Below are 23761 nucleotides of genomic sequence, written 5' to 3'. Positions count from 1 at the left end.
CCAAGACCGCTGTGGAGGCCAAGAGCTCTATGGAACCCCCATGGTGGCCAAGCCCTCCACGCTGACCCCGCCCAGGCCCACGCCCCTCCCCGCTGACCGAGTGCCACCGTGTCCCCGTCACAGGTGCGGACAGCCCAGGCGGGGCTGCCCCCGGAGCGCCAGGCTTCGCGGCAGATGACGGCCGAGGCCTATCGTAGCCAGGCCGGCTCGGGCAACTTCCTGCACCTGGCAGTGCCTGCCACCGAGCTGCAGCCCGGGGAAAACCTGGCCGTGAACTTCCACCTCAAGACCAGCAACAACGATGTCCGCAACTCCGTCCCGTTCTTCACCTACCTGGTAGGTGCCTGTGGCTGACCGGTGGTCCCCGAGCTTGACCAGCTGGATGTCCAGATGGCCACCAAGCTCATTGTGTTTCTTGCAGATCATGAGCAAGGGCCGCATCCTCCGCGCTGGCCGGCAGCGGCACGAGGCCGGCCAGAGCCTGGTGACCATGACCCTGCCGGTGACGGCCGAACTTATCCCCTCCTTCCGCATCGTGGCCTATTACTACGTCCTGCCCGGCGAGATTGTGGCCGACTCCGTCTGGGTGGACGTCAAGGACACCTGCATGGGCACTGTGAGAGTCCCCTGCTGGCCTGGGGGGGTCAAGGGGTCATGGGGGCGTTGGATGGGCCTTGGTGGTGGCTGCGGTGGTCATTGAGGTGACCCTTCAGGGGTCTGGGAGGCCTCGGAAAGGTTTGGGGGGCCCTTGAGGGATTTAGGGGCCTTTGGAAGGGCTTGGGGGGCCCTTGAGGGGCTTGGGGGGCCCTTGAGAGATTTGGGGGGACACTGAGAGGCTTAGGAGGTCCTTGGGGGACCTTTGGAAGAGTTTGGAGGACATTAAGGGACCGGGGGGGCTTTTGCGGGGACATTGAGGGCCTTGGGTGGCCCCTGGTGGGGATTTGGTGTCACTTGGGTGGTTTGGGACACTCCATGAAGAGCTTGGACATCTCCTGGGTTGCTCAGGTGGCCCTGGTGGCCCAGTGGTGACCCAGACCCCAAACCCACGGCCACCAACCACCCCGAAGGGCCAGACTTAGGGTCACCCCTGAGGTGGGGGGGGACAAAGGTGGCTTTTGGGGACATCCTGGGGACGTCACCCCCCCATGTCTGTGGCAGCTGGTGGTGAAGGGGGCGACAGAAGGTGACAACCGCATCCACGAGCCAGGGACACCAATGAGGCTGCACATCGAGGGGGACCACAAGGCCTATGTGGGGCTGGTGGCCGTGGACAAAGGGGTCTTCGTCCTCAGCAAGAAGAACAAGCTCACCCAGACCAGGGTGGGTGGCCCTATCCCCACTGTCCTCAAGGGGTGGTCATGACTGTCCTCACCATCCTTGGGTGGTGGTCATCACTGTTGTACCTGTGCCCACTGTCCCCAGGAGGTGGCCATGGCCATCATGGCTATCCCAGCATCCTTGGGTGGTGGCCATCACAGTTGTCCCTGTCCCCTGGTGGTGGCCATCACGGGTGTCCTCTCCCTGCTGTCCCCAAGGGGGAGTGGTCATCATGGCTGTCCTCGTCCCTGCTATCCCCTGGTGGTGGCCATCACAGCTGTCCCTGTCCCCGCTGTCCCCAAGTGGTGGCCATGGCCATCACAGCTGTCCCTGTCCCCTGTCATCCCTGGGTGGTGGCCATGGCCATCATGGTTGTCCCCATCACCACTGTGTGTGGGTGGTGGCAGTGACCATCATGGTTGTCCCCATCATCCCTGGGTGCTGGCCATGGCTGTCACTGATGTCCTCATCTCCCGTGTCCCCAAATGGTGGCCATCACACCTGTCCCCATCCCTGCCATCCCCAGGTGGTGGCAGTGGCTGTTCATGGCTGTCCCTGTCCCCACCATCCCTGGATGGTGGCAGTGGCCATCACAGATGTCCCCATCATCCCTGGGTGGTGGCAGTGGCTGTCGGAACTGTCCTGTCACCCCCCGGTGGTGGCGGTGGCTGTCATAGCTGTCCCCTGTGGGAGCAGGTTTGGGACACGGTGGAGAAAAGTGACATCGGCTGCACCCCAGGCAGTGGCAGGGACAACGTCGGGGTCTTCTCAGATGCTGGCCTGAGCCTGGCCACCAGCGTCAAGGTCACCACCCCCCAGCGGTCAGGTAGGACTGGCTGTGGTGGCATCTCGGGGACAGGGGGTGGTGGCACTTCAGGGATGGAGGAGGTGACATTCGGGGATGGAGGAGGTGGCACCTCGAGGATGGGAGAGGTAACATTTTGGGGATGGAGGAGGTGGCATTTCAGGGATGGAGGAGGTGGCACCTCGAGGATGGGAGAGGTGATATCTCAGGGATGGAGGAGGTGACATCTCAGGGATGTGGCACCTTGGGGATGGGGAAGGTGACGTCCTGGGGACAGGGGAGGTGACACTTCAGCGATAGGGGAGGTGGCACCTTGGGGATGGGGAAGGTGATGCCTCAAGGATGTGACATTTCAAGGACTGGAAAATGTGACACCTCAGGGATGGGGGAGGTGACACCTCAGGGATGCGACACCTCGGGGAGGGGGGAGGTGACACCTCAGGGATGGGGAAGTGACCTTGAACTTTGGGATGTGACACCTGGGTCGCTGTGTCCCCTCTGTCCCCAGAGGTCCAGTGTCCCCAGCCTGCCAAACGCAAACGCCGCTCGCTGGCACTCGCCGAGTACAAGGGCAGCAAGGGTAGGTGGCGCTGGGGTGTCCCTTGTCCCCAGGAACACTGTGGGTGTCCCATGTCCCACTGCGGTGTGCTGTGTCCCTTGTCCCTGAGGGTGCCAAGGTGTCCCTTGTCCCTGGTGGCACCACAGCATCCCCTGGGTCCCAAAGGCCACCAGAGTGTCCCATGTCCCTGAGGAACAACAGTGTCCCATGTCCAGTCCATACCAATGTCCCATATCCCAAAGGCCACCAGAGTGTCCCATGTCCCTGAAGGCCACCAGAGTTTCCCACATCCCCGAGGGCCACCAGAGTGTCCCATGTCCTGGTCAATACCAATGTCCCATGTCCCAAAGGCCACCAGTTTCCCATGTCCCTGAGGGCCACCAGAGTGTCCCATGTCCCGGTCAATGCCAATGTCCCAGAGGCCACCAGCATTTCCTATGTCCCTGAGAGCCCCCAGAGTGTCCCATGTCCCTGAGGGCCACCAGCGTGTCCCATGTCCCAAAAACCACCAGTGTCCCATGTCCCTGAGAGCCACCAGAGTGTCCAATGTCCCAAAAACCACCAGTGTCCCATGTCCCTGAGAGCCCCCAGAGTGTCCCATGTCCCAAAAAACACCAGTGTCCCATGTCCCTGAGGGCCACCAGAGTGTCCCATGTCCCAAAAACCACCAGTGTCCCATGACGCTGAGGGCCACCAGAGTGTCCCATATCCCAAAGACCACCGAAGTGTCCCATGTCCCAAAGACCACCAGAATGTCCCCCATCCCCAAGAGCCACCAGAGCGTCCCTTGTCCCAAACACCACCAGAGTGTCCCATATCCCAGAGAGCCACCAGAGTGTCCCACACCCCCGAGGTCCCCATGCCGGTGCCACCGGGGCCGGTCCCAGCCCTGTCCTGGTGTGTCCGGTAGCGGCTGAGTACTCGGACAAGCTGGAGCGGAAGTGCTGCGAGGACGGGATGAGGGACAACCCGATGGGACACAGCTGCGAGCAGAGGACCGAGTACATCCAGGAGGGCGAGTCCTGCATCCGCGCCTTCCTCGACTGCTGCAGATACATCAAGGCCAAGCGGGACCAGCAGAAGCAGTCACCCAGCACCGGGCTGGCCAGAAGCAAGTGTTGGGCCATGGGGGGTGGGAGAAGGTTGGGGGAGGTTGGAGCAACCTCAGGTGGAACTTGGGAGGGTCTTGGGTGGGGTTTGGGTGTTTCTTGGTGAAGGTCAGGTGAAGCTTGGGTATTCCTTGGACTTTCCTTGGACTTGGGCTTTGTTTGGGGGAAGCTCAGGTGAACCTCAGGGATTCCTTGAGTGTTCCTCAGGTGGAGCTTAGGTGAGGTTAGGAGGGTCTTGGGTGGGTTTTGGGTGTTCCTTGGTGAAGGTCAAGTGGACCTTGGGCATTCTTTGGGTGTTCCTTGGACTTTTCTTGGGTGTTCCTTGGGTGAAGGTCAGGTGAACCTCAAGAATTCTGTGGGTGGTTTTTGGGTGATGGTCAGGTGAACCTCAGGAATTCCTTGCGTGTTCCTCAGGTGGAGCTTGGGTGAAGTTAGGAGGGTCTCGGGTGGGTTTTGGGTGTTCCTTGGTGAAGGTCAGGTGAAGTTGAGGCATTTTCCTTGGGCAAAGCTTGGGTGAAGGTCAGATGTTCCTTGGGTGTTCCTTGGTCTTTCCTTGGGCATTCCTTGGTCATTTCTTGGGTGTTCCCTGGGTCTTCTTTGGGTGAAGTTCAGGCATTCCTTGGGTGTTCTTTGGGTGAAGGTCAGGTGACCCTTGGGCGTTCCTTGTGCTGTCCTTGGACAACCCTTGGATGAACGTTGGGCAACGCTTGGGTGGTGGTTGGGTGGCCTTGCTTGGGCAAGACCAGGGGTGGTGGTGGGATGGCACTGGGGTGGCGCTGGGGTGATACCGGCTCCGCTCAGGGGTCGGAGGCCCGAGGTCACGCTCGAGAAGGCCAATGTCACCACCCTCAGGCCAGGAGGACGACAGTCCGTTCTTGTCGGACAGCTACATCGTCTCGCGGAGCCTCTTCCCCGAGAGTTGGCTGTGGCAGGTGGAGCAGCTGACGGAGCCACCCAACAAGCTGGGGTGAGCCTGGACCCCCGGACCCCTGGTCCCACAACCCTCCCACCCCACAGCCCAGCCTGGGCATGGTCACCCCCTCCCTGGCAGGCTCGGACATCTCTGGAGACCAGTTATGGTCACCCCAAATCCAGACAAAGGTCACTGCTGACCCCCTGGAGCTGCCTCAGGACCCCTTGGTCCACTCAGGGGTCATCTCCAAGCTTCTGGTCCTGGTTGGGGGTCTGGGACATCTGTGGGGACAAGGGAAGTCCAACTGTGGGTTTGGGACATCTTTGGGTTCCAAGGAAGTCCCACAGTGGGTCTGGAACATCTCTGGGGACAAGGGAGGTCCCATGGTGACACCCCCTGAGCCTGGCCTGGGGTGGGCCATGACCCCCTTGGTCACTCCTGTCCTCTCCAGGGTCTCAGCCAAGACGCTGCCCGTGTACCTGAAGGACTCCATCACCACCTGGGAGGTCCTGGCCGTCAGCCTCTCCCCTTCCAAGGGTATGGGGTCATGGAGGACGAGGGAGTTTCTGGGGTCAAAGAAATCCCCCAAACCTTGGTGGAGGTCCCTGAGACCTGAAGGGTCCCCTAAAACCTGGAGGGGTTTGTTGGGATTTGAGGTATCTCCAAAATCTGAGGTGGGGATGCCCCAAAGCTTGGTGACCGTCCTTGGGATTTGAGGGATCTCCTTGGGTCTTGAGGGATCCTCTAAACATTGGGTGGATCCCATAGGACTTGAGGGGTCCCCTGAATCTTGGGGGGATTCCATGCAACTTAAAGGATCCCCTAAATGTTGGGAGAATTCCTTGGGATTCAAGCGATCTCCTAAACCTTGGGAGGACTCAATGGGACTTGAGGAATCCCCTAAATCTTGGGAAGACTCCTTGGGACTCAAGGGATCTTCTAAGCTTTGGGAGAACCCCATAGGACTTGAGGGATCTCCTAAACTTTGGGAAGACTTGATGGGACTTGAGGGATCCTCTAAATCTTGGGAGAACTCCATGGGACTTGGGAGGACTCAGTGGGACTTGAGGGATCCCCTAAAGCTTGAGAGAACTCCTTGGGATTCAAGGAATCTCCTAAACCTTGGAAGGACTCGATGGGACTTGAGGAATCTTCTAAATCTTGGGAGAACTCCTTGCGACTTGAGGAATCCCCTAAATCTTAGGAGGACCCCATAGGACTTGAGGGATCTCCCAAACCTTGGAAGGACTCGATGGGACTTGAGGGATCCCCTAAACTTTAGGAAGACTCTGTGGGACTTGAGGAACCTTCTAAACCTCGGGAGGACTCCATGGGACTTGAGGCATCTCCTAAACCTTGAGCAGATCCCACAGTTCTTGATGGATCCCCTAAACCTTGTGAGGACTCCCTGGGCTTCCACGGACCTCTGAAGGCCTCTGGGCTGCCCTGGGAACACGAGGTGTCCCCCAACCCCAAACCCACGTGTCCCCAACCCCAGGGTTGTGCGTGGCCGATCCCTACGAGATCACGGTGATGAAGGACTTCTTCATCGACCTCCGCCTGCCCTACTCGGTGGTGAGGAATGAGCAGGTGGAGATCCGCGCCATCCTCTACAACTACTGGCTGCACGACATCACGGTCAGTTGGGGACATTTTCTGGGGACACCGTGACCCTCCCCGGACCACACGTGTGACCCCCCCCACTGTCCCCGTCCAGGTGCGCGTGGAGCTGATCTACAACCCCGACCTGTGCAGCCCCTCCACGGCCAAGCAGCGCTACCAGCAGGTGCTGCGCATGAAGGCCGAGTCCTCGCGCACCGTGCCCTTCGTCATCGTCCCCCTCAAGCTCGGCCTGCTGGACATCGAGGTCAAGGCGGCCGTCCGCAACCAGTACATGGGCGACGGGGTCAAGAAGAAGCTCAGAGTCGTGGTGAGTGATGGTGGTGTCCCTGAGGTGTCCCCGGCACGGTGATGTCCCTGTGTCCTTCTTCAGTGTGGTGGGGAATGGTGCCACCTCTGGTCACCAGTGGTGTCCCCAAGGGGTCAGTGTAGGGCCAGTCCTGCTTCATATCTTCATCGATTTAGTGTTTTTATTTAATGTCTTTCTTGAGTTAATATCTTTATTTAATATCTTTATTGATGATCTGGATGGGGGGGATTGAGTCCACCATCAGCAAATCTGCAGATGACACTGAGCTGGGAGCGAGTGTGGATCTGCTGGAGGGCAGGAGGGCTCTGCAGAGGGACCAGGACAGGCTGGGGACAAGGGACAAACCCAACCATGGGAGGTTCAACAAGTCCGAGTGCCGGGTCCTTCACTTTGGCCACAACAACCCCTGCAGAGCTACAGGCTGGGGACAGAGTGGCTGGACAGCGGCCGGGCAGAGAGGGACCTGGGGGCACTGATGGACAGCAGGCTGGACATGAGCCCAGGTGGCCAAGAAGGCCAATGGCACCTGGCCTGGATCAGGAATGGAGTGGCCAGCAGGAGCAGGGCAGGGATTGTCCCCCTGTACTCAGCACTGGTTGGGCCACACCTCAAGTGCTGTGTCCAGTTCTGGACCCCCAATTTAGGATGGACATTGAGGGGCTGGAGAGTATCCAGAGAAAGGCAACAAGGCTGACGAGGGGTTTGGAGCACACGTGCTCCAAGGTTGTTCATCCTGGAGAAGAGGAGGCTCAGGGGTGACCCCATCACTGCCCACCACTCCCTGGCAGGAGGGGGCAGCCAGGTGGGGGTCAGTCTCTTGTCCTGGCTGACCAGCAACAGGACAAGAGGACACAGCCTTAAGCTGTGCCAGGAGAGGTTTAGGCTGGACATTAGGAAGAGGTTCTTCGCAGAAAGGGTGGTTGGACATTGGAAGGGGCTGCCCAAGGAGGTGGTGGAGTCCCCATCCCTGGAGGTGTTCAAGACTGGACATGGCACTCGGTGCCATGGTCAGGGTGACAAGGTGGTCACAGGTTGGACTCGATGATCTCAAAGGTCTTTTCCAACCTGGTTGATTCTGTGATTCTGTGGTTCATCCTGGGATAAAGGATTGTCCCCTCAGGATGGCCAAGTGTGGCCTCCTGGGGCTGTCCCAGTGTGTCCACCTGAGCTGGGGGTGCTGGTTTATACTGGGAGGCCTTTCCCGGCCGGTCCAGAGGGGTTGGGAAGGGGAAGACCCCAAACCCAGCCCCACCTTCAGCGCTGGACTCTGCCCTGGGCAGCCCGAGGGGATGCGGCTGGAGAAGACGGTGCAGATCGTCGAGCTGGACCCACAGAAGAAGGGAGTCAGTGAGTGACCGTGGCTGAGCTCGGCCCCACGGGGGGACTCGCCTGGGTTGGGGTCTGGGGCACCTCAGGCACAAGGGAGGTCCCACTGTGGGGCTGGAACATCTCAGGGGATGGAGAAGGTACCCCCAAGAGCAGGTCTGGGACATCTTGAGGAACCAGGAAGTCCAACTGTGGGTCTGGGACATCTCAGGGGATGGAGGATGTACCCCCAAGGGCAAATTTGGGACATCTTGGAGGACAAGGGACACCCCACTGGGTCTGGGACATCTTGAGGGACCAGGGAGGTCCCACTGGGGCATCTCTGGGGACCAGAGAAGTTCCACTGTGGGTTTGGGACATCTTGAGGGACCAGGGAAGGCCCACTGTGGGTTTGGAACATCTTGAGGGATCAGGGAAGGCCCACTGTGGGTTTGGGACATCTTTGGGGCCAAGGGAAGTCCAACTGTGGGTCTGGGTCATCTTTGGGGCCAAGACCCATCCCACCACCACAGAGCTGGGGCATTTCAAGGGAGAAGGGACATCCTGGTGTGACCCTGGAAGGTCTGGAGGGACAAGGGACACCCTGGTGTGGGGCGGGGCTGGGTCACCTCAGGGTTGAGCGCTGGGGGGGACACGGGGAGGATTTGGGGTCACCCATGTCCACCCCGTCCCACAGAGGGGGTGCAGGAGGAGCGAGTGAAGGCCGCGGATCTCTCGGACATTGTCCCCAACACGGAGTCAGAGACCAAAGTCAGCATCCAAGGTGAGCGCCGGGGAGGGGACACAGGTGGGGACAACCTGGAGAGGGGACAGGTGGGAGGGACATCTCCGGGCTTGACACGTCTCCTTGTGGCCCAGGCAACCCCGTGTCCATCATCGTGGAGAAGGCCATCGACGGGGCCAAGCTGAAGCACCTGATCGTGACCCCGTCGGGCTGCGGGGAGCAGAACATGATCGCCCTGACCCCCACGGTCATCGCCGTCCACTACCTGGACAACACCATGCAGTGGGAGAACTTCGGCATCGACCGCCGGGCCGAGGCTATCGAGCTGATCAGGAAAGGTGGGAGCAGCTCCAAAACGGTGGGAATGTCCTCAAAAGGGTGGGAATGTCCCTCAGTGGCCTCTCTCGGGTCACAAAATGTCCCTATCATCTGAGGTGGTGCAGGAGATGGCCCCTCTGGAGACCTGGGTTGGGTGCCACCAGTTTGGGGTTTCCGGAGTTACTGGTTTGCACTGGGATGGGCTCCTGAGTGGGTTGGTGGCCCAAGGCTTCCTCAGCTTGGATGGGTGCTCCTTGTGTTGACCAACAGTTAGAGGGCGTTGGTGGCCTGATGGCACCTCCAGGTGTTCCTTCTCTTGGCCAATGGTTGGAGGGTGTTGGTGGCCCGAAGCCACCCCTGGACATCCCTCAGGCTGACCAACAGTTGGAGGACATTGGTGGCCTGAGGCCACCCCTGGACACTCCTTGTATTCACCAACGGTTGGAGGACATTGGTGGCCTGAGGCCACCCCTGGCCACCCTTCACATTGACCAAGAGTTGGAGGACATTGGTGGCCTGAGGCCACCGCCGGCCGCCCCTCACATTGACCAATGACTGGAGGACCTTGGTGGCCTGAGGCCACCCCCGGCCACCCCTTGCGTTGACCAACGTCCATCTCCTCGCAGGTTACACCCAACAGTTGGCCTTCCGCAAGCCCGACAGCTCCTATGCTGCCTTCATCAACCGCCCCTCCAGCACCTGGTGAGGTCCTGCTGCCACTGCCACCACCTGGCCCAGGTGACAGGCCCGGACGTGATGCTCAGGTGTCCCCGTCCCCAGGTTGACCGCCTACGTGGTCAAGGTGTTCGCCATGGCCCGCAAGCTGACGGACATCGAGCACAGCGAGATCTGCGGCCCCGTCAAGTGGCTCATCCTCAACAAGCAGAAGCCGGATGGGGTCTTCCAGGAGGACGCTCCCGTCATCCATAAGGAGATGTTGGTAGGAGGACACCTCAACCCTGTCATTGCTGGTGGCTGAAGGTTGGGAGGACGTCAGGTGGAGGTCAGGTGAAGAGTGGGAGGGTCTTGGGTGGGCTTCAGGTGTTCCTGGGGTGGAGGTCAGGTGAACCTCAGGAATTTCTTGGGTGTTCCTTGGGTGAAGTTTGGGTGGGTTTTGGGTGTTCCTCGGCTGAAGGTCAGAGGAACTTCGGGTGAAGTCGAGGTGTTTTCCTTGGGTGAAGCTTGGGTGAAGGTCAGATGGTCCTTGGGTGTTCCTTGGACTTTCCTGGGGTGAAGGTCAGGTGAAGCTCAGGAATTCCTTGGGTATTCTCTGGGTGAAGTTCGGTTGGGTTTTGGGTGTTCCTTGGCGGAAGGTCAGGTGAACCCCAGGAATTCCTCGGGTGTTCCTTGGGGGTTCTTTGGGTGTCCCTTGAGTGTTCCTTGTGTGAAGGTCAGGTGAAGGTCAGACATTCCTTGGGTGTTCCTTGGAGATTCTTTGGGTGTCCCTTGGGTGTCCCTTGGCCTGGTCAAGCACAGATTTTTGGAATGGGTTCCTGGGGCATGGCCGAGTGTTGGGTGGGGCAGAACTCACTGGGAAAATCCCAATCCCGAGGATTTTTCCCTCTTTTTTATCCCCCAGGGAGGCTACGTAGGCGCCGAGCCTGAGGTGTCCCTCACCGCCTTCATCCTCATTGCCCTGGAGGAGGCACGGGAGATCTGCAAGGACCACATCAACGTGAGTGACCCCACGTGGGGACAGGGACATTCCTGAGGTGCCAGGCCCTCATGGAAGCCACCTGAGATCCCAAATTTTCCGTCCTTTATTCCCAGAGCTTGGACGAGAGCATCAACAAAGCCGCCAACTTCCTGGCCCGGCGCTATGAGCAGCTGGCCCGGCCCTACACGGTGGCCCTGGCATCCTACGCGCTGGCCCTGGCCGGGAAGCTCAAGAGCGAGAAGGTCCTCATGAAGTTCTCCAAAGGTGATGCCTCAGTTGGGGGTGAAATTGGAGTGAAAGGAGGTGGTTTTGGGTCCTTATGAGATTTTGGGTCCTCGTGAGGTTCTCCAAAGGTGACACCTCAACAGGGGTTGGAAACTGGGGTCAGGGGAGGTGGTTTTGGATTCTCATGAGGTTCTCCAGAATTAAAGCCTCACCTGGGGGTGGAAACTGTGGTCAGGGGAGGTGGGTTTGGGTCCTCCTGACATTCTCAAAGGTGACCCCTTCACCTTGGGGTCCAAAGGGTTGAAACTGGGGTCAGAAGAGGTGGTTTTGTGTTCTCATGAGTTCTCCAGAAGTGGTTTTGGATCCTCCAGAGGAGACACCTCACCCAGAGTTGTAATTTAGGCTTGAGGTGAGGTGGCTGTGGGGTCCCTGGTGTCTGAGGGTGTCCCTGGTGTTGCCACAGGCGGGGCCAGCTGGGAGGAGCGCAATGCCCGCACCTACAACATCGAGGGCACATCCTACGCGCTGCTGGCCCTGGTGCACATGAAGAAGTCGGAGCTGGCGGGGCCGGTGGTCCGGTGGCTCGCCCAGCAGAACTACTACGGAGGCGGCTATGGCTCCACCCAGGTGGGACATGGGACACCCCCGGCCACCCGCAGGGACATCTCAGGGGCACCTGGTGGCCCTGGGGATGACAGGGATGGGGGTTGTGGTTTTGGGGACATCTCAGGGCATGGGGGTCACCTCAGGGGTGACCCTGGTGCTCCAAGCGCTGGCCCAGTACCATGTGGACACACAGCCAATGTCCCCAAGCCCTGGTGACCCTCAGGCCACCAGGGGCACCCAGGAGCCCTTGTGGGCACTCCAACTGGTGTCCCCAAGCCCTGGTGACACCGGTGACCCTCAGGCTACAAGGGCCACCCAGGAGCCCTTGTGGGCACTCCAACTGGTGTCCCCAAGCCCTGGTGACCCTGGTGACTGTGGCATCCCCTCAGCCACTCAGAAGCCCTTGTGGGCTCTCCACCCATTGTGCCCAAGCCCTGGTGACACCGGTGACCCTCAGGCCCCCATCCTGGTGTTCCAAGCTGTGGCCCAGTACTAGGTGGACACACAGCTGGTGTCCCCAAGCCCTGGTGACCCCAGTGATTCCAGTGTCCACTCAGAAGCCCTTGTGGGCTCTCCACCCATTGTCCCCAAGCCCTGGTGACCCTGCTGTCCCTTCAGGCCACCATCCTGGTGTTCCAAGCGCTGGCCCAGTACCAGGTGGCCGCAGAGGCCCAGCAGCAGCTGGAGCTGGACGTGTCGGTGCTGCTGCCGCGCCGCGCCAGCCCCGTCAAGTACCGCATCGAGAACCGCAACGCACTGGTGGCACGCTCCACTGAGGTACCTGTCCCTGTCCCTGGCACTGCCACCTGGCACCCGCCATGTGTCACCTTCACGTCCCAGGATAATCCTGTCCCCTCATCACAGCCTTGGTTGTTCGTGTCCCTTCCGTGTTCTGTCACCTCTGTGTCTTCTCAAGGCTTGGGATGTCCCAGGTTGAGCTTGTCCCCTGTGTCCTTGTCACCCTGTCACTGTCACCTCTGGGTCTCCTTATGTCCCAGGACAATCCTGTCCCCTCACCATGGCCTTGGTTGTTCTTGTCCCTTCCATGTCCCTTCAATGTCTGTTCCACGTTTTCTCTTCTCCGTGTCTTCTCAAGGCTTGGGATGTCCCAGGGTGACCTTGTCCCCTGTGGCCTTGGCACCCTGGCACCCTGACACCTTTTCCCTGTCACCTCTGGGTGTCCTTGTGTCCTGGGACAATCCTGTTCCTTCACCATGGCCTTGGTTGTTCGTGTCCCTTCTGTCACCTCTGTGTCCTCTCAAGGCTTGGGATGTCCCAGGATGACCTTGGCACCTGGCACCCTTGTCCCTGTCACTGTCACCCTGTCACTTTTATGGCCCAGGACAATCCTGTACCTTCACCATGGCCTTGGTTGTCCTTGTCCCTTCTATGTCCTGTCCCCTCTGTGTCCTTTCAAGCCTTGGGATGTCCCAGGATGACCTTGTCCCCTCCCTGGGATGTCCCTGTCACCTCCATGTCCCAGGCTGAGCTTGTCCCCTCCCTTGCTGTGACCTGCAATATCCCTGTCACCTCCTTCTCCTCCTGATCTCCATGTCCCCTCTGTGTCCTTCAACGTCCCTGTCCCCTCTATCTCTGCAACGCTGTCACCCCCTCCGCGTCCTGCCTGTCCCTGTCCCTTCTATGTCCCCTCCATGTCCCCACACACCCCTTCCTGTTCCTCCTGGGGACATCCTTGTCCCTTCCCAACGACCCCTGTCCCCTCAGACCAAGCTGAACGAGGAATTCACCGTGAAGGCCGAGGGCGTAGGCAAGGGGACAATGACAGTGGTGACCGTGTACCACGCCAAGGTCCCCGAGAAGGACAACAAATGTGACAAGTTCGACCTGAGCGTGGACGTGGAGGAGGTGAACATGGGTGAGTCCCCAGCTGTCCCCTCCCTGTCCTCGCTGTGTCCCCCCGAGCCCCTCCCCACCTCCCCTCTGTGCACCCCGTGTCCTCTTCAAGGTCTCCTTGTTGTCCCCACCCAGGCAAGGAAGAGGAGGATGTCATCAGGTCTGTCAAGATCACCATCTGCACCAGGTGGGGACACTGGGGACGGCGGGGGCAGGGAGGGGACAGGGAGGGGACTGCGAGGGAGGGACACCGGGGACAGGGAGGGGAGTGGGGACACGGGGGACAAGGACATCAGGGAAAGGATGGGGATACTGGGGACAGGGAGGGGAATGGGGACATTGGGGACAAGGACATCAGGGAAAGGATGGGGACACTGGGGACAGGGAGGGGAATGGGGGCATTGAGGACAGGGAGGGGAATGGGGACACTGGGGACAGGGACATCAGGGAAAGTATGGGGACACTGGGGACAGCAGGGACAGCGGGGACTGGGGGGTGAATGGGGGGGAGGGACACTGGGGACAGGGACATCAAGGTAAGGATGGGGACACTGGGGACAGGAAGGGGAATGGGGACATTGGGGACAGTGATGTGAGGGAGAAGGATGGGGACATTGGGGACGAGGAGAGGAATGGGGACACAGGGATGTCAGGGAAAGGATGGGGACAAGGGGAACACACAGGGCTCAGCCGCCACCTGGTCCCATGGGGACCCTTGGGAATGGGAACACTGGGGACACTGGGGTGGTTGGGACAGGCGGGAGTGGCCTCAGCCCTGTCCCCACAGGTACCTGGACACCGTGGATGCCACCATGTCCATCCTGGACGTGTCCATGCTCACGGGCTTCTCGCCGGATGTCCAGGACCTGAGGAGGGTCAGTGTGGGGACATGGGGACACCCAGGGGGACCTGGGTGAGACAGGGGACCCCACGTTTTTGTGCCATTGTGTGTCACCATGTCCCCACACTGCCACATGTCCCCACATCCCTGTTGTCCCTGCGTGTCCCCACGTGTCTGGTGTCACCGTGTCCCTGTGTGTCCCCATGTCCTGATGCCGTTCTGTGTCCCCACATGTCCTGCGTTCCCCATGTCACCCTGTCTCCACATGTCCCCGTGGTGTCACGGTGTGTCCCCATGTGTCCCTGCATGTCCCCCGTGCTTGGTGTCATGGTGTCCCCCGGTGTCCCTATGTGTCCCTGTGTGTCCCCTGTTCCCGGTGTCACAGTGTCCCCGGTGTCCCTGCATGTCCCTCATGTCACGGCGTCCCTGGTGTCCCCGCGTGTCTCCGCGTGTCCCCCGTGCCCAGTGTGACGCTGTCCCCGGTGTCCCCAGCTGTCCGAGGGGGTGGACAGGTACATCTCCAAGTTCGAGCTGGATCAGGGAACAGAGCGGAGCAACGTCGTCATTTACCTGGACAAGGTGGGGACACGGAGGGGACGCTGGGGACACGGGGGTGGGAACTGGGAGGTGGGGAAAGGGATGGGGACAGGGATGAGGATGGGACAGGACAGGGATGGGGACAGGGACAAGATGGGAGAGGAATGGGGACATGATAGCACAGGGACAGAGATGGGACAGGGATGGGACAGGGACCAGGAGGGAGTGGGGGACATGGGCAAGGACAGGAGGGGACAAGGATGGTGATGAAGGTGGGGACACAGAGGACAATGGGGACAGGAGGGACATGGGGACAGGGACAAGATGAGACAGGGATGTGAGAGGACAGGGATGGTGACAGGGACAGGATGGGACAGGGACCAGGAGGGAGTTGGGGACATGGGCAGGGACAGGAGGGGGACAAGGATGGGATGGGGACAGACAGTGTTGGGGACAGAAGTGGGTGACACAGAAACAGTCTCAAGGTGGTGACAAGGACAGAGACGGCTCCAGGTGATGGGTGGGGACAGCACGGGGACATGGCTGGGGACAGGACCGGAGGGCTGGGGAGGTGCTTCACAGTCTGTCTGAGGGCCACCCCCATGTCCCCGTGTCCCCGCGCTGTCCCCAGGTGTCTCACAAGGCCCAGGAGTGCTTCGCCTTCAAGGCCCACCAGAGGTTCCAGGTGGGGCTGATCCAGCCCGCGGCCGTCAGCGTCTACAGCTACTACAGCATCGGTGTGTCACCCGGGTCACCTGGGTCACCCTTGTCACCTGGATCACCCTGGGCTCCCCTGGGTCATCCTTGGGTCCCCTCCACCCCCACACCCTCCAAAGTCCCCTCCATATCCCCTCCTGTGCTTTTGTCCCACTGATCTCCTCGCTCTGTGTCCCCTCACTCTCCTCCCTCGCTAAGCGTCCCCACCCCGATGTCACCGCGCTGTCCCCACACCTCCTGCTGGGCCTCAGCTGATGTCCCCTGCTGTCCCCCCATGTCCCCTGATGTCCCGGCTGTCCCCATGTCCCCACAGACGATCGCTGCACCCGGTTCTACCACCCGGACAAGGAGGGAGGGAAACTGAACAAGATCTGCCAGGGGGACGTTTGTCGCTGTGCCGAAGGTGACGCTGGGGACACGGGGACATGGGGGGTGGGATGGGATGACAGCACTGGCAGGGTGGGACACTCCATGGCCATGAGGGGTCATGTCATGGCCATGATGGAACACCTTGATGTGGTGGGACACTTCATGGCCATGATGGGAACGTGTCCCCCCCACGATGGGGACAGGTCCCTGCCATGGTGGGACACGTCACGGTCATGATGGGGACATGTCACGGCCAGGATGAGACAAGTCACAGCCATGGTGGGACACAATGGCGAGATGTCACATGTCATGACCGTGATGGGGACACGTCCCTGCCGTGGTGGGACACGTCATGGCCGCGGTGGGGACACATCCCTGCCACAATGGGACACGTCATGCCCGTGGTGGGGACACGTCATTGATGCGATGTCACATGTCGTGACTGTGATGGGGACACGTCCCTGCCATGGTGGGACACGTCATGGCTGTGGTGGGGACACGTCATTGATGAGATGTCGCGTGTCATGACTGTGATGGGGACACGTCCCTGCCGGACCTGACCTTGTCATGGCTGTGTCCCCATGATGTCCCCATGATGTTCCCATGTCCCCACAGAGAGCTGCTTCAACCGGCAGGAGCAGCACGAGGCCATCACCGTCAACCAACGCATCCAGCGCGCCTGCGAGCCTGGAGTGGACTTTGGTGGGACATGGGGACAGTGGGGACAGCAGGGACAACGGGGACATTTGGGACATTGGGGGATTGGGGACACGAGGACAATGGGGACACTGGGGACATCGGGGACGTCAAGGACATTTGGGATATTGGGGACATTGGGGGTTGGGGGCATTGGAGACTGGAAACACTGGGGACATTGGGGGATTGGGGACAATGGGGACACTGGGGACACTGGGGACATCAAAGACATTTGGGACATTGGGGACATTGGGGGTTGGGGGCATTGGAGACTGGAAACATTGGGGACATTGGGGGATTGGGGACAATGGGGACATCAAGGACATTGGGGACATTGGGGACATTGGGTCATGGTGGGTGGAGCTGGGGACAGAAAGGCTGTGGGTGGGGACATTGGGGACATCAAAGGGGCAGGGAGGGACACAGCGGGGCCACCCCAGCGGGGATGACCACGCTGTCCCCGTGTCCCCTGGCAGTGTACAAGGTGAAGCTGGTGGACCGCGAGGAGACTCCGTCCCACGACAATTACGTCATGAAGGTCCTGTCGGTCATCAAGATGGGTACGGCCACCGTGAGCAGGGGACAAGGCCACCTCGGGGGGGGTGGGGGGACGACAAGGCCACCAAGGAGGGGGACAAGGCCACCAAGGAGGGTGAAAAAGCCACCCCGGGGTCACCTCAGGGGGGGACAAGGAAACCATGGGGGGACAAGGCCACCATGGGGGAGGAAAAGGCCACTCTGGGAGGAGCACAAGGCCACCTTGGGGGACAAGGAAACCGTGGGGGGGACAAGGGAACTGTTGGGGGACAAGGCCACCCTGGGAGGGACAAGGACATCATGGGGGGACATGCGAGCCATGGGGGGACAAGGTCACCTCAAGAGCGGGACACGGCCACTTCAGGGAGACACGGCCACCCTTGGAGGGACACAATCACTCTGGGGGGGAAAAGGCCACCAAGGGGGGGACAAGGCCACCACAGGGCGGGTGTGACAAGGTCACCAAGGGGGAGAAACGGCCACCTCCGGGGGGACAAGGCCACCCCATGGAGGGACACGGTGAAGGTCATCTGGGGCTGGGGACACACAGGTGGGAGTTGAAGTCACCCAAGGGTTTTAGGGACACCCAGGTGGGTTAGAGACACACAAGGGGGCTGATGTCACCAAGGTGGGGTTGGTGTCACCCAAGGGAGTTTGGGGTTACCCTGGTGGGTTGGGGACACCCAAATGAGTCGATGTCACCCAGGTGGGGTCGGTGCCACCCAGGTGCATTGGGGACCCCCGAAGCTGCTGGCAAAGCCAGAGGGACCTGGTCCCACCCACAGCCGGGGCCAGCAGGGGGTGGTGCCACCACAGCTGCTCTGTTTGGGGGGGTGGAGATGACACGGTGACACGGTGACACTGTGACCAGGCACGGACGAGGACCCCGCCGGCAGCAGCAGGACATTCGTGAGCCACCAGCAGTGCAGGGACAGCCTGAACCTGCGCAAGGGACAGGACTACCTGGTGTGGGGACAGGCCAGCGACCTCTGGATCACCGGCAGACAGTAGGGACACTGGGGGGACACTGGGGGGACACGGGAGGGACATGGGAGGGACACAGGAGGCCATGGGGGGACACAGGGACACGTGGGGGGGATGTGGAAGGGGTCTGTGGGGACAGGGAGGGACACTGGGACAGGGGCAGAGGGGACAGGGGGACACTGGGGTGGGGAGAGGGGACAGGGGGACAAAGGGACGGGGAGGTGGGACGTGGGAACATGGGGATGTGAGGGACATGGGGATGGGGAGGGCACAGGGACAGGCGAGAGGGGATGGAGGGACACGGGGACAAGGTGGGGGAGATGGGGACAGGGGACAGGGGGACACAGGGACAGGGGAGACATGGGGACAGGGAGGGACAAGGGGACAGGGGGACAGAGGGATGGGGAGGGCACGGGGATGGGGCAGAGGGAGAAGGTGGGGACAGCAAGAGGACACAGGGGACACTGCCCCCATTGCCCCCCATTGTCCCCATTGCCCCCCATTGTCCCCACTGTCCCCTATATCCCCACTGTCCCCACTGTCCCCACTGTCCCCACTGTCCCCTATATCCCCATTGTCCCCATTGTCCCCACTGTCCCCTATATCCCCATTGCCCCCCATTGTCCCCACTGCCTCCCTTGCCCCTGCTGCCCCCCGTTGTCCCCATCGCTGCCCCCCGTGTCCCCATCGCTGTCCCCCGTGTCCCCATCGCTGTCCTCTGTGTCCCCAGCTTCTCGTACCTGATCGGGAAGGACACGTGGATCGAGGAGTGGCCCTTGGAGGAGTCGTGCCAGGACCCCGCCCTGCAGGGACGCTGCCAGGACTTTGTCGAGTTCTCCGAGGCCATGACCCTCTTCGGGTGTCCCAACTGAGTCCCCACCCCGCCCCCGGGTTGTCACCAACCCTCGGGTGTCACCAACCCTCAGGTGTCACCAACCCTTTTGGTCACCTTTTGTCCCCTCCTCCCTCCCCTTTTTTTTTTGGTTAAAAAAAGTCATTTCTGAGCACCTGGCTCTGGGTGTCTGTGGAGGGGGACACGTGGGAGGTGGTGGTGACCCCAGAGGAGAGAAGAAGGTGGTGGGAACATCAGCTGGTTCATGGGGACACCAGCGGGGACAGTGGGGGGTGGGGACACCACAGAGGACATGGAGACACCAGAGGGGTCATGGGGACATGATAAGGGGCATGGGGACACCAGAGGGGGCAAGAGGGTGGTGGGGACCCCATAGGGTTGATGGAGTCATGGGGACACCAGAGGGGTTGCAGGGACACCAAGGAGGGGCATGGGGACACCATGGGGGACAGGGGGACACCAAAGGGGACTTGGTGCCACCAGAGGGGAGAAGAGGGTGGTGGGGACTCCACAGAGGTCATGGGGGACACAATAAGGGACATGGGGACACCGGAGGGGACAAGAGGGTGGTGGGGACTCCATAGGGATTGATGGAGTCATGGGGACATCATAGGGAACATGGGGACACCAGAAGGGCCACAGGGACATCATAGAGGGACATGGGGACACCATAGGGGGCGTGGGGACACCATAGGGGATATAGAGGGTTTGTAAGGGACAAGGGGGTGGGGGGGGGGACTCCCTAGGGGTTGGTCGGGTCATGGGGACACCAGAGGGGACATGGGACACCGTGGGGGACACCAGGATGTGTGTGACCACCAGGACTCCGTAGGGGCTGGTGTGGTCATGGGGACACTGTAGGGGACAGGGGGACTTTGTAGGGGACAAGAGGGTTCTGGGGGCTCCACTGGGGTGTTGGGGTCATGGAGACACTGTAGGGGGACAGGGGGACTCAAGGGGACACCATAAGAGACACCAGGATTGTGGGGTCTCCATAAGGGTTTTGGGGTTATGGGGACACCAGAGGGATCATGGGGAACACAAGGGGACACCATGGGGGACAGCAGGATTGTGGGAACTCCCTAGAGGGTGATGGGGTCGTGGGGACACCACAGGTGACATCATAGAGGTCATGGGGACACCATGAGGGTCATGGGGCCACCAGAGGGGAAATGGGGCCACCAGAGGGGACATTGGGACATCACAGAGGTCATGGGGACACCATAGGAGATGTAGGGACTCTGCAGGGGCTGATGGGGTCACGGGGACACCATGAGGGTCATGGGGCCACCAGAGGGGAAATGGGGCCACCAGAGGGGACATGGGGACATCATAGAGGGCATGGGGACACCATAGGTGACATCACAGAGGTCATGGGGACACCATGAGGGTCATGGGGCCACCAGAGGGGACAGGGGGCCACCAGAGGGGACATTGGGACATCATAGAGGTCATGGGGACACCATAGGAGACGTAGGGACTCCGCAGGGGCTGATGGGGTCACGGGGACACTGTGGGAGTCATGGGGCCACCAGAGGGGAAATGGGGCCACCAGAGGGGACATTGGGACATCACAGAGGTCATGGGGACACCATAGGAGATGTAGGGACTCTGCAGGGGCTGATGGGGTCACAGGGACACTGTGGGAGTCATGGGGACCCCGCAAGGGGCTTGAGGCCACCGGAGGGGACAGGGGGACACCACAGGGGTGCTGCACAACCCTCGGAGCACAACGCGGGGTGCACAACCTGCACAACCCGTGGTGCTCCACGTCCTCGGTGCTCCTCATCCCTCAGAGCACAACCCTCGGAGAACAACCCTCGGTGCTTCATTTCCTCGGTTGCTGTACAACCCTCCATGCCCACCCTGGCATGCACAGCCTGCACAACCCTCGGTGCTGCACAACCCTCAGAGAACAGCCCGGGGTGCACAACCCTCGGTGTAAAACCCTCCGTGCTTCACAACCCTCTGTGCACAACCGGGGCTGCACAACCCGCACAACCCCCAGAGCTGCACGTCCTCGGTGCTGCACAACCCTCAGAGAACAGCCCTGGGTGTAAAATCCTGACTGTTGCACAGCCCTTGGTGCAGAACAACCCTCGGTGCACACCCTGGGATGCACAACCTGCACAACCCTCGGTGCTGCACAACCCTCAGAGAACAACCCTGGGTGCAAAATCCTGACTGTTGCACAGCTCTCGGTGCTGCACAACCCTCGGTGCACAGCCTGGGATGCACAACCTGCACAACCCTCGGTGCTGCACAACCCTCGGTGCTGCACAACCCTCAGAGACCAGCCCTGGGTGCACAGCCCTTGGTGCTGCACAACCCTGGGTGCAAAATGCTGACTGTTGCACAGCCCTTGGTGCGGAACAACCCTCGGTGCACAGCCTGGGATGCACAACCTGCACAACCCTCGGTGCTGCACAACCCTCGGTGCACAACCCTCAGAGAACAACCCTGGGTGTAAAATCCTGACTGTTGCACAGCCCTTGGTGCAGAACAACCCTCCGTGCACACCCTGGGATGCACAACCTGCACAACCCTCGGTGCTGCACAACCCTCGGTGCACAACCCTCAGAGAACAGCCCTGGGTGTAAAATCCTGACTGTTGCACAGCCCTTGGTGCAGAACAACCCTCCGTGCACACCCTGGCATGCACAACCTGCACAACCCTTGGTGCAGAACAACCCTCGGTGCACAACCCTCAGAGAACAGCCCTGGGTGCACAGCCCTTGGTGCTGCACAACCCTGGGTGCAAAATGCTGACTGTTGCACAGCCCTTGGTGCGGAACAACCCTGGGTGCACAGCCTGGGATGCACAACCCGCACAACCCCCAGAGCTGCACGTCCTCGGTGCTGCACAACCCTCGGTGCACAACCCTCAGAGAACAGCCCTGGGTGCACAACCCCCGGGGCTCGCCCTGGGGTGCAGAGTTTGCACCCCGAACGCTTCACCCCGAACTCCACACCCCAATCCCAGCTCCTCCCAGCACCCCCAAATCTACACCCCAAGCCCAACACCCCAAACTCTGCAGCCTCAAATCCACACCCCAAACCCTGCACCCCCAATCCATACCCCAAGCCCAACACCCCAAAGTCGCACCCCAATCCCAACACCCCAAACTCCACACCCCGAACTTCACACCCCAATCCCAGCTCCTCCCAGCACCCCCAAATCCACAGCCCAATCCCAACACCCCAAACTCGGCACCCCCCAATCCACGCCCCAATCCCAACACCCCAAAGTCGCACCCCAATCCCAGCACCCCAAACTCCACACCCCGAACTCCACACCGCAATCCCAGCACCCCAAACTCTGCACCCCCCAAATCCACACCCCAATCCCAACACCCCAAACTCTGCACCCCCAAATCCACACCCCAAGCCCAACACCCCAAACTCGCACCCCAATCCCAACACCCCAAACTCTGCACCCCAATCCCAACACCCCAAACTCCACACCCAGAACTTCACACCCCAATCCCAGCTCCTCCCAGCACCCCCAAATCTACACCCCAATCCCAACACCCCAAACTCTGCAGCCCCAAATCCACGCCCCAAGCCCTGCACCCCAAACTCTGCAGCCCCAAATCCACGCCCCAAACCCTGCACCCCAAACTCTGCAGCCCCAAATCCACGCCCCAAACCCTGCACCCCCCAATCCACGCCCCAATCCCAGCACCCCAAACTCTGCACCCCAAACTCCACACCCCAATCCCAGCTCCTCCCAGCACCCCCAAATCTACACCCCAAGCCCAACACCCCAAAGTCGCACCCCAATCCCAGCACCCCAAACTCCACACCCCGAACTCCACACCGCAATCCCAGCACCCCAAACTCTGCACCCCCCAAATCCACGCCCCAATCCCAACACCCCAAACTCTGCAGCCCCAAATCCACACCCCAAACCCTGCACCCCCCAATCCACACCCCAAGCCCAACACCCCAAACTCGCACCCCAATCCCAGCACCCCAAACTTCACACCCAAATCCCAGCTCCTCCCAGCACCCCCAAATCCACACCTCAATCCCAACACCCCAAACCCTGCACCCCCCAATCCATGCCCCAATCCCAGCACCCCAAACTCTGCACCCCAAACTCCACACCCCAATCCCAGCTCCTCCCAGCACCCCCAAATCTACACCCCAAGCCCAACACCCCGAAGTCGCACCCCAATTCCAGCACCCCAAAGTCGCGCCCCAATCCCAACACCCCAAACTCCGCACCCCGAACTTCACACCCCAATCCCAGCTCCTCCCAGCACCCCCAAATCCACACCCTGAACCCCACATTTCCCACCCTAAACCCTGTCCCCCAAATTCTGCCCCCCAATCCCAGCACCCCAAACCCTGCACCCCACATTTCTCACCCCAAATTCTGCCCCGCAAACCCTGAACCCCACATTTCCCACCCTAAACTCTGCCCCCCAAATTCTGCCCCCCAAACCCCTCACCCCACATTTCCCACCCCTCACCCCACACCTGCACCCCGTTCCCACCCCCGTGTGGGCCCCCCACGGTTTCCGGAACTTTCCGGAACCTTTTCCTTCACCCGGAGCCGCCGCAGCCCCACAGAGACTTGTGGGGCACAGAAATGTGGGGGGCAGGAGGTTCTGGGGACAAATTTGGGGGGGATCTGGGGCAAATTTGGGGGTTCTGGGAGAATTTGGGGGGATCTGAGGCAAACTGAGGGGATCTGGGGCAGTTTCAGGGGGGAGCTGGTGCAAAATTTTGGGGATTTAGGGGAATTTGGGGGACTCTGGGGTAAATTTTGGGGGATCGGGGCAATTTTTTGGGATTTGAGGAAATTTGGGGGACTCTGGGGCAAATTTTGGAGTCTCTGAGGCATTTTGGGGGGAATGGAGTAAATTCAGAGTTTCTG

The 23761-nt window shown here is 60.6% G+C and overlaps 1 protein-coding gene across 1 annotated transcript in view; it reads left to right on the top strand.

The window, feature by feature from the left end:
• The window catches only part of C3 (complement C3), a gene marked incomplete at its 5' end in the record, with an annotated part of 29983 nt that extends 11003 nt beyond the window's left edge, over positions 1-18980 (top strand). The window contains 29 exons of the mRNA XM_082299431.1: positions 124-336; positions 422-616; positions 1159-1320; positions 2014-2143; positions 2631-2702; positions 3592-3794; positions 4648-4757; positions 5155-5240; positions 6202-6341; positions 6421-6633; positions 7914-7980; positions 8636-8722; positions 8818-9021; positions 9628-9703; positions 9782-9941; positions 10581-10676; positions 10772-10922; positions 11347-11510; positions 12108-12266; positions 13215-13365; positions 13479-13530; positions 14130-14217; positions 14676-14762; positions 15352-15457; positions 15751-15840; positions 16422-16508; positions 16979-17062; positions 17911-18046; positions 18754-18980. Coding sequence (XP_082155557.1) covers positions 124-336; positions 422-616; positions 1159-1320; positions 2014-2143; positions 2631-2702; positions 3592-3794; positions 4648-4757; positions 5155-5240; positions 6202-6341; positions 6421-6633; positions 7914-7980; positions 8636-8722; positions 8818-9021; positions 9628-9703; positions 9782-9941; positions 10581-10676; positions 10772-10922; positions 11347-11510; positions 12108-12266; positions 13215-13365; positions 13479-13530; positions 14130-14217; positions 14676-14762; positions 15352-15457; positions 15751-15840; positions 16422-16508; positions 16979-17062; positions 17911-18046; positions 18754-18895 — 3711 coding nt within the window. The 3' untranslated portion in view covers positions 18896-18980. The remainder of the gene's footprint in view (positions 1-123; positions 337-421; positions 617-1158; positions 1321-2013; positions 2144-2630; positions 2703-3591; positions 3795-4647; positions 4758-5154; positions 5241-6201; positions 6342-6420; positions 6634-7913; positions 7981-8635; positions 8723-8817; positions 9022-9627; positions 9704-9781; positions 9942-10580; positions 10677-10771; positions 10923-11346; positions 11511-12107; positions 12267-13214; positions 13366-13478; positions 13531-14129; positions 14218-14675; positions 14763-15351; positions 15458-15750; positions 15841-16421; positions 16509-16978; positions 17063-17910; positions 18047-18753) is intronic.
• Positions 18981-23761: the final 4781 nt, after the last annotated feature.

Source organism: Coloeus monedula (assembly GCF_965178545.1).
Source record: "Coloeus monedula genome assembly, chromosome: 31".
NCBI lineage: Eukaryota > Metazoa > Chordata > Aves > Passeriformes > Corvidae > Coloeus > Coloeus monedula.
The sequence above is the reverse complement of the archived record's forward strand: the minus strand, read 5'-3'. Positions and strand labels throughout refer to the sequence as shown.